Genomic DNA, 10,458 nt, shown 5'->3' with positions numbered 1-10,458 from the left:
TAATTTCTGCATTTCTTTTACAGCAGCAAAAGTTCAAAAACTATTGCTCATTTTATAACTAGGAAAGTTACATTTTATTCTATTGGGATAGAGTGTCTTTTGTCGGAACGTTCACTACCAAACTGGTTTATGATCAGTACCTGCTCAGAGCAAGAGTAGCTTAAGTACCTTGGATGATGAAAATTAGGTCCACTGCTGTATATTGTAGTTCAAACGCACTTTAATTTTAATTTTAAAGCGGGTATATGTGGCATATTCAAAAACTACTCTTAATATTCACTTATAATTATTTATCCTGGGCAACAATAGACTTAAACATTGCAGAATTTCAGTATTTAGCAGATCACTTACATCCGGAAGAGTGCAGACGACTAGTCGCCTCCTTACACTTCAGCTCCTACAAGGAACCTAAAGCGCTCGATGTTGCCGAAGAAAACGTGTCCAAAGACATACCGTGCATTCGACTTTTACTACACTGGAATTCGCAGAAGGGCGAAGGAAAGGGGGAGACGCACGAAGTTGTCCAGCACCGTTTGCGTCAACTGGGACGGGCTGATTTAGCAGACTGGTTAGGTAAGACCGTATTTCACGAGCTGGGAGAGGAGCTAATGGAAGAACTAAAAAACCCGTTTGACACTGTCATTAACGTGACAGAGTAGGTACACTATTGAATTTTAACTCCAACCCTTAAGTAAATATTGCAGGCGTCAAACGTACAGAATGCCCCAAACTTTAAGTACAGAATACAAGTGGGATCCCACCGAATGGCTTGCCTTTGACACAATTTGCTGGGCAGTCATTATTGGACTCACCAGCTTTGCATTTTTTCTGCTAATCAAAGCTGCTTTTATATTATTCATGCGTAAAATCCGAAGGTTTCCCCCAAGAAAGTACAGAACACTACGTACCGACGAAGGCTCAGACTCTGAAGAATTATTCGATATAAGAACGCATAACAATAATCCTTAAGTCACTTTATTATGAATCAATAAAAATAAGAACGTACATTTTATTTAACTTCCTTCACTTGCAAACCTGCAAAAAAAAGAACGGTGTTACAATTTTAAAATTAAAAAATTGAAATGTTGCTAACGTAATTGGCGGTACAACTACTTTTGAAATTGTACCGAGGTAAGTATTAGCATTAGTCTCCCCACAGTCTTTCACGACATAAAACATTTTATACCATCGAAAAATAGTGGGCTACGTAATGATAACAACGACCCACCTGGTGGAAGTGACTGTTTCAGTTTCTCCGCCTTCTCTTTGTCCGTAATTACAAGTGTATACAAGAATCGTGAGCAGCGCACTTTGAACTTGACATTTTCAGGGTTCTTCTTTATCTTAACAGCTGTAACACAAAACGTTATGGAACAACTCCCAAGCGAAGGGCTACTCACATTTGGCATCCTTTCGCCTCGCTTTCAAAAGGAAGTCTTTAATTTCTGTAATTTCTCGCGGCTGTAAGTAGACAATTATTAAAGAAATCGCGGAAAATATGAGGAAACTTACCATTTTCTTGATAGCTGGTATGTAGAACTTAACCTACACCACCTGCAAATACAAAATTTTTTAATTAAATTCTCTTTCATTTACAAAATTTTGTTGTAGACGTTTAATTATGATTATACTTTAATGGAAAATAGCAAACATTCTTTTATATTTAATGTAATTTAGGGGATGATCGTAGAGGAAAGTAATATTTTTTAGCACATACCTTTTCTAATTTTTCCTATTGAAAAAGGATGGAAGTAAACTTCCTTGAAAGAGAAAGACCCGTTCGCTTACGCAGTGTCTGTGGATACTGATCCGTCTGATAAAACTTACGCCGGATTCACACGAGTAATATTACTAAAGTTGCAAATACACCTTTACCGAGATTCAACAGAAATAATAACATACTCTTGCTGGGGTACTTTATTAGTATTTGATCTAGCTATTTTAAAGCTCACAATTTAATCTTCGTTTTCGCCCAAATTTCCCAACATGCAATGGACAAATTGCTTCTTTTGGAGGTCTTGCCTCCTTATATCGAAAAGCTTTGCAAAGACACTTATTTGGAAGGTGGAATACTGAAATAAAGCCACATACAAAAATAAAGCTTTTATTATAAGAGAGTACAAAACAGTTGGTATTTATTTATAGGGAAGGTTTGACAAACATATATTAGCATTTATGTTATCTTCATAATCTCGTCATATCCAGCCCAGTTGCACCGATTTACTCCGAAAACCATAGGATAGATGTCCCGTGCCATCACCATTACAATTCACCGTCTAATGCTTTATCCATTTCGCTACCATCACTGCAACTTCCTCGGGATGCCTCAAAACAAACGCGTGCTCGAAGTTGCGAGTGCAAATCTCAGCATCGATATCCGGAATGTCCCTTTTCAGCTGCTTACAATATCTCTGCGGCGACCACCCGTCGTTTGCGCCGTAATACAGCTTGATTTTCGTCTTGTTCTCTAAAAGCACGCCGGTCTCGCGTTCCTTTACGTTGTGCATCTCGTCCATTGCCAAATAAAAAACCTTATCTATCACGTCTGGCCGTATGAAGTTGATAATTGTCCTCATGTGCACGTTTAGTATGGAGTAAAACAGTACGTACCCTTTGATGAGTGAGAACTGTAGTATGAACGGAAGTATGGTGAAAATCCATGCGAGGAATAGTAATATGCGAATGAAGTACTTAACAACGTTCACCATATACCAGCCGTTCTCGGTCTGGGCCAAATACTCGATTGCGGGAAACAGCAGATACGCGCCCTTTGTATTCGATTTCACCCACGATTTCTTTAAAATGTCTAAAATTACATAGGCACCGATAGAGTGACCTACAAAGTAAACTCGCGCATTTTTCGGCACGTACGTGTCAATGAAAGCCAGCTTGTGATTGACCTGCCCCTCAAGTCCGTATATCTTCTCGTTGTCCGTTAGGCGTGGCGCTTCTCTGAGTTTTGATTTCGGCAGTTCGTGACCGGCGTGACTTAAAATCCAGACGGTGTAGCCCAGTTCCTCGTGCAGCCTCTTCAGGAACGACGTGTAGAATTGTGTTACGCCCGGATTTCCTGGAATGAACAGCACTAGGTCTTCGGGTTCACTCTTGTTATAAGATTCTTCCACCCATCGACCCCAAGTTTGTACTCTTGTAGGTACACCGTAGATATTTAAGTAAGCCTCTTGCATCTCTTCGTTTCTGCATGCAACAGCTAACTAATTGTGAAGAAAAGTGAAGAGTTCAACGTAACTACCTAACCTCAAACAACGGTACAATAACAGTCATGACCTGCCTTAATAGGCAGCTGTTCACCTTTTTACGGAAACGATTATCCACATAAACCGGATTGGCTGAAATCGTTATGGTACGATTCGCGTAATTATCGATCATTTTCGTCTCGGTAAACCACTTTTCGCAAACAGGAGTATCGAAAACTGAGAATCAAATCAAATTCAAAGTATTTTTCCGAATTTCCCCGATATTTAGACACTTTTTTTTTACGTATTGGCCATCTTTTGATATTTCATTCCATTCTTTTGAAAAGTAGTTCTGTAAACTTCACAGGGATGGCGCAACTATTACGACACGCCGATTTCGGACATTATGAGGAGTAATTTGTAACTCGCGCAATAAATTCGTAATTATGAGCAGAGCTGGGCAGTATTTGATTTTGTAAATACTTTTTAGTATTCAAATCCTTTAAAGTATTCAAATACTTTGTACTTAAATACTTTTATGGAAGCAGTATTTGTATTTGTAACTCAAAAACTTTCACAAATATTTAGTACCTATTCGAATACTTCGCAAGGTATTTGAATACTTTGAGAAGTATTCGAATACTTCGCATAGTATTTGAATACTTAACCTTCCTTTTTTTACCAAAAATCGACTACACCAAAATTTCTCGGGAAAACAATTGGTACTTTTTCGATCAGACATCTCAATCAAAAGTTATAGACTAGAAACCAATTTGGAAAGCAAATTCAAAGGGCTGTAACTTTTTTAGTAGCCCAATCTTGGAACTGTTTGAAATTATCGATTCTACATGTTATATACTGATTAATTTGCACCTACCTCTTGTCGCGTACATCCACGTGACTTCTGTCGTCGTGACTGTCTTTCCGGTTCCGGTGTACGAGACCCGTGCAACGTTGTCACGTTTACCTTATATTACATCCCCCCTTTTTATGTCTTAAAGTTCAAAGTCTTTAGAATAGTTTATCAGGCAAGTTCGGTTTCACTTAAACAACTGATTTAGAATTGTCAACTTAATACTATAGTCTTGTCTTTATAACTACGGGTTTATGGCACTAATGACTACAAGCAAGGTTTCCACACTCACAACGAGACCTCGGTGGCCTTACCACGCGACCCGATCTGGTTGTGTAAAACTGTTGCTCTGCTGGAATAACACCTCGAGTTACACCATTGTCTTCGTTTGACTGGACATAATCATTTCCTACCAGTGGACGCTGTTCAGTCTCTTCCGTCAGACTTCTCTCTTCCGCTCTTCCTCCCCGTTTTAGATCTTCCTGCGTTGACGTCCGGTCTTCCAATTCTTCCGGCCATTCAAACAATTCGTAAGGGTAGCGGTTTAATGTATCATTTGCTGTATCATTTGCCTTTATTAGGTGAGATCTATTTCGTCGATAGTGCTTGTTATCAGTTATTACAACGTATGATCTTGGTTCAGGTCCTTCATTGACCACCACACCGTATTTCTTTAAGTTTGTAATCCAAACTCTATCGTTAACATTTAAATTTTGAACTACTTTGGTTCTGTGGTGTTTGTTAAAATTATCAGTGTATACCTGAATCTCAATTTTTCTACGCCTAATATAATCCGGTAAATAGTCCCATTTAGGAATTAGATTCATTTTATTTGTTGGTAAGGTAGTACGGGGTGTTCTGCCCATTATTAGCTCTGAAGGGGAAAATCCACACTGAAGTTTGGTAGTCCTGTAGCTTAACAATCCTAAATTTGGGTCATTTGATTTTAAAATAATTTTCTTCGCAATTTTAACGGCCGATTCTGCTTGACCGTTGGATTGGGGATACAAGGGGCTACTTGTAACATGCTTAAATCCGAACCTTTGGGAGAAATTCTTAAAAAGTTGGTTGTTAAAACAAGGTCCGTTGTCTGAACGAATCTTTTCTGGTATTCCCCACCTTGCTAAGAAAGTACTAAGCTTTGCAATGACTTCTGAGGCAGTAGACTTGCTACCTCTATGTATCTGGAGAAGTAATCTACTACAACCAGATAATGTTTCTTGTTAGCCTCGAACAAATCCAAAGCTATGATTTGCCAGGGGTATTCGGGCACTTCTGAGGCCATAAGCGGCTCTGTTGGTGTTATTCTGTGTTCGATACACTTCTCGCAACCAGTTACCTTATCATCGATGTGTTTAGCAATACCGGGCCACCAGATTGTTTCCTTGGCTCGTGCACGACATTTTATGATTCCAAGGTGTCCCTCGTGTATTCTGTTCAGCATATCTGGTCGCATTCTATAAGAAAATTTTTTTTCCGGGTCGATCTGAGACAATTTTTTTTCGAGGCTCAAAAGAAGCCAGTGTTTAAACCTTCCTTTTTTTACCAAAAATCGAACTAGTTCAAAAGTTACAGCCCTTTGAATTTTCTTTTGAAATTGGTTTCTAGTCCATAACTTTTGATTGAAAAGTCAGATCGAAAAAGTACGAATTGTTTTGGATTCTACGCACCAAATTTAATAAGAAAAAGTGTTTTCCCGAGAAATTTTGGTGCAGTCGATTTTTGGTAAAAAAGGAAGGTTAAACACTGCCTTCTTTTGAGCCCCGAAATAAAAATTGTCTCAGATCGACCCGGAAAAAAAATGTTCTTATAGAATGTGGCCTGTAGAATCCATAATTTCAAACAGTTCAAAGATTGGGCTACTAGTTCAAAGTTACAGCCCTTTGAATTTTCTTTCGAAATTGGTTTCTAGTCTATAACTTTTGATTGAGAAGTCTGATCGAAAAAGTACGAATTGTTTTGGATTCTACGCACCCAAAATTAATAAGAAAAAGTGTTTTCCCGAGAAATTTTGGTGTAGTCGATTTTTGGTAAAAAAGGAAGGTTATACACTGCCTTTTTTTGAGCCCCGAAAAAAAAATTGTCTCAGATCGACCCGGAAAAAAAATTTTCTTATAGAATGTGGCCTGTAGAATCCATAATTTCAAACAGCTCCAAGATTGGGCTACTAGTTAAAAAAGTTACAGCCCTTTGAATTTTTTTTAAAAATTGGTTTCTAGTCTATAACTTTTGATTGAGAAGTCTGATCGAAAAAGTACGAATTGATTTGGATTCTACGCACCAAAATTAATATGAAAAAGTGTTTTCCCGAGAAATTTTGGTGTAGTCGATTTTTGGTAAAAAAGGAAGGTTATACACTGCCTTTTTTGAGCCCCGAAAAAAAAATTGTCTCAGATCGACCCGGAAAAAAAATTTTCTTATAGAATGTGGCCTGTAGAATCAATAATTTCAAACAGTTCCAAGATTGGGCTACTAGTTCAAAAGTTACAGCCCTTTGAATTTTTTTTCAAATTGGTTTCTAGTCTATAACTTTTGATTAAGAAGTCTGATCGAAAAAGTACGAATTGATTTGGATAAGTATAAGGGTAATGATTACGTTGAGGTATAAATGAATGTGTGAATATTTTAATATGAAAATACTGTTTTTACGTTAATAAATGGTACATAGAAATACTTTGTTTTACAATGAATATTTCCTCACACATGAAAGTTGAAGGTTAAAGGTGACTTTACGCCAACTCTTCAGTTACCTATCTCGTATGAAATTGCACGAAGAGCATTTTCAGCTAAACATATATCATCTAGCCCTGAAGGTCGCGATATATTTGCAAAAAACCGCAAAAAAACACGAAAATTGATGATTTTTGCCTCCTTTTATGAATTTCCTAGGCTAAGAGGTACACCTAGGCTAACTTCTGAGTATCTACCTTGCATAAAATTTCCCGAGAAATATTGCTAAAAATATTTCATATAGACCTCATAGATCGCGAGATATCAGCCAAAAAGAGCGAAAACACGGTTTTTGGGGGATGGTGGGGTGGCTGGAGCCTTTAGCACAGGGTCTGGAGGATGAGATTTTTAATATGTTGTTTTTGACACCTAACTGAACATATTCCACCATTTTTTTCTTTTCCACCTCAAAATGTCCAGTTTGCCAATTTTACAGTCTCTATCGCCTAGACTACTAGTCGCATTAAAAACTATGAATTCAACACTAATTTGTACCCAACTTAGATTTTCATTGTTTAAACGATTTATATAATTATTTTTTTTCTAAGAAAGGACAATTCTCGGAATTAGCAAAAAGAAATGCAACGTATAAATTAAGAACTAACATTTTTTTGTAAACAAATTATATTGCTAGGAAGTCGTCTGAGCCAGGGCGTATATTGGGAGAGAATATCCAGGTCGAAAGAATGTAGTGTGTTGAATTAGTAACGATCCTCGAAATAGTTTATAATTTTGTATTGCGGTCTGCCTATCTGTCCGTTTGTATCTCTGTCCATGTGCAGTTGTGCACAATAACAATAACTGTTTAGAAACGCCCGATCGCCTTGAAAATTGGTAAACATGATCTTAAGAATATAAGAAAGGTCGCTATGGTTTTTCAGCAACGTATACTATTGGGCCAAAAAGTTATTATAAAAATGATGGATGCGTGAAGATCTGGAGGTTATAAAGTTGATGACAAACTCACATGGATAGCAAAAACCCGAAGTCTCGAGGTGGCCGAGGAGCCGAGTCTCGATCGAACAGACACACGACGGAAAATCGAGCACATAAAAACTAAAATTATAACTGTATATGAGAGATTTTGACAGATTTTAGGAGATGATTTTTAGCGGTCTGTCTTTACATAAGTTAGAACTAGCGTGTAAACTTATATCATACGTCTATTGAACGGTCCATTCTATTTTTACGTAATTTTTAGTTAGAAATTTATTTTATCTTTCATTGGTGTTCTAATGAAATGTCTCAATGAAAGGAATTAGTTTCTAACAACCACTTTTCTCCACCTCGAACCCATAACGTGATTGGTACTAATATCTCGAGTGCAGTGTCGGAGGAGGTACTCACAAAGGGCGATTGGTACGTTTCATTAGTGATGTCAAAGTTAAGAGCGAATATCTCGCAAAGTATCAGAAGGGGATACTCATAAAGGGCAAGGGGAACGTCTGACCGAGACACATCTGCTCGTGATGTTAGAACATTCACTGCCAATATCTGCAATGTGAATATCTCTAAAATGGAGTGTCGACGGAAGTAATTTTTCTAAAATCTTCTGGCATTATATAGCGGATATTTTGAATTTATGCCAGGCGGCCAGGTTTATTACCTTATAATCAGTTTTCCGGCGGAACCAAGCGGGTACAAATTCTAATGTTAAGGATACCAATTAGTCTTTACTTTATACGTTCCATTTCTTTTTATTAATTCTGAGAATTTCCATTTTATAGTAAAATTGTTTTAAAAAAATGTATAAATTGTTTAAACAATGAAAATCTAATTTGGTTATAAATTAGTCTTTCATTCGTTTTTGCGGCCACTAAAACAATTTCAATCGGGAAAAGTGGGAGTGCTAACCTGATTTCAAGTTAGCATCCCCACTTTAAAAACCGGTTTTCCGGCAGAACTAAGCGGGCACAAACTCGGGCACAAACTCGGGCACAAATTCTAATTTTGTGGGTACAAATTAGCCTTGGATTTGTCCTAAATTATAGTCATATTTTTACTTGATTTGGGCAAAGTAGGGGTGCCAACTTTATCGACCTCTCATTACGAAAGTTACACATAATCGCTCAACAATGTTCAAAATTTATTGTAGAAAACTTATCACTGAAAATAACTGATATATTATACATTTTGGGAAAGCTCTTAAAACAATAAATCAATAAATCCATTGTAAACTGTTCAATTTAAAAAATCGATTTCGAGTTACAACGCAGTTACTAAAATGACTAAACACAAACGACTGACGGCATTGATGTCTACGTTAAAAACAGTCTGAATAATGCTAAAGCCATTTTCTTCTAGCTTTAAAAATAACGGAGTTACAGCAAATTGAAAGAATTCGCCATTTTTCAGTTTTTCTCTATCGTGAAAAACCAAAAGACGGTAGCTTATTTCTGGTAACGTTAATGGAATAAGCATTAAAAAAAGGTCACGAGTACATAAACCGTTTTGGTTTATCTGCGCTAATAATACAGATAGGTACTCATTTAATCCCATCGAAATTGGACCACACTGTACACATAAGTAACGTACGTACGTACACACAGACGGAAAAATTTTGTTCTTTAAAAGTTGCTTAAAATGTCGACATTTGATGAAATTTTGTGCAAAAAACGGCGATGGCAATATCCACCTAGCTCAAGCGAGTCATGCGACAAATGTGAATTGCCCATTGACGGGATGAGCACTTTAAATTAGCAGGACAAATGAGCACAAAACGTGAATAAAATAAAATGTTTAAAATATCAATGACACTACAGTCAATAGCTGGAGGCATATACCAAAAAATTTTGAAATATCGATACCGTGTCTCGCACAAAATTATAAATGAGCACAAGATTATAGTAAAAGAAAATATCATTCATACCCTATGCGAGGAGGAGCATTTTATGACTCGAATGGTCAAATGGAATTATAGCAAAGTGGGTGAGTGTTTCTTTATAATATTAAACGCCGTACGCAAATTTATAGATCTGCCACTGGCTAATGAAATCAATTAAACATTTGAGTATGTTCCTATTTAGTCCCCTATGAGAAGAATAATAGTAGGTATACCACGAGGTATACCATCATTACCTAATTAAATAGGTATAGGGTGATATATATTTAACCTACTTCCTAATCGAAGCAGGGCGACAATGTTTGGCAAAAACCATTTGCTTTTCATAGTGCAAGGTTGTACTGCGTAATCTTAGAGATAAAAACTTAAAATTTATATATTCTTGTACCCTCTACAAACTTTTAATTATGGTAATGACAATGCTTAGCGCTCTTCTCACCATTGCCTTCTTCGCGCCCGTATTCTGTGGTACCGGTAAGTCATACCATATACAGATAGTTTAGATAATACATGTGCCAAATAGCGGAAGTGCGCCATTTCTAACAGAATACCACTGAACAAGTGAACACCAGTGACTGACTGAAGTTAACACAGAAAACAAAGCCTTTTCTATGGGGGCGATTCGCGTTTTCCTAATTTGACACCTTTTGTATTCAATTGTATTTTTTTAAAACCACTTAGTGGTAAAAATCGCGCTGCTGTTGGTTGTTTTTAAAAGACAAACGAAGAAATAACAAAATTTGTAATGCTGTATATAGAAAAATGGTCGTATATGGTAGTTGCTGGTATTCCTGTTATACTTTTGGTTTTCTATGATACCGTAAATTGTCAAGTCA

General features: G+C 37.0%; 3 protein-coding genes and 1 long non-coding RNA gene across 4 annotated transcripts; 1 reads left to right on the top strand and 3 right to left on the bottom strand.

The window, feature by feature from the left end:
• The first annotated feature begins 245 nt into the window (after positions 1-245).
• Positions 246-969, top strand: LOC116169193. Its single transcript, XM_031485222.1, has 2 exons — positions 246-655; positions 705-969. The coding sequence occupies exons 1-2, from the start codon at positions 246-248 to the stop codon at positions 967-969; spliced, it is 675 nt and encodes a 224-aa protein (XP_031341082.1).
• A 428-nt stretch (positions 970-1,397) lies between these two features.
• On the bottom strand, positions 1,398-1,804 carry LOC116168574. Its single transcript, XR_004144791.1, has 3 exons — positions 1,718-1,804; positions 1,513-1,554; positions 1,398-1,461 (listed from the first exon to the last, which is right to left on the bottom strand). It is a non-coding gene; the product is annotated as an uncharacterized LOC116168574 (long non-coding RNA).
• Positions 1,805-2,090: 286 nt separating this feature from the next.
• On the bottom strand, positions 2,091-3,513 carry LOC116169780 (lipid droplet-associated hydrolase). The gene has a single exon (XM_031485949.1). It carries the CDS (start codon positions 3,186-3,188, stop codon positions 2,277-2,279), a length of 912 nt encoding a protein of 303 aa, XP_031341809.1. The 5' UTR covers positions 3,189-3,513; the 3' UTR covers positions 2,091-2,276.
• Positions 3,514-4,310: 797 nt separating this feature from the next.
• LOC116169192 lies at positions 4,311-5,506 on the bottom strand. The gene is made up of 2 exons (XM_031485221.1): positions 5,186-5,506; positions 4,311-5,105 (listed from the first exon to the last, which is right to left on the bottom strand). The coding sequence occupies exons 1-2, from the start codon at positions 5,504-5,506 to the stop codon at positions 4,311-4,313; spliced, it is 1,116 nt and encodes a 371-aa protein (XP_031341081.1).
• Positions 5,507-10,458: the final 4,952 nt, after the last annotated feature.

This window comes from Photinus pyralis, unplaced genomic scaffold, assembly GCF_008802855.1.
Source record: "Photinus pyralis isolate 1611_PpyrPB1 unplaced genomic scaffold, Ppyr1.3 Ppyr1.4_LG4, whole genome shotgun sequence".
Taxonomy (NCBI): Eukaryota; Metazoa; Arthropoda; class Insecta; order Coleoptera; family Lampyridae; genus Photinus; species Photinus pyralis.
The sequence above is the reverse complement of the archived record's forward strand: the minus strand, read 5'-3'. Positions and strand labels throughout refer to the sequence as shown.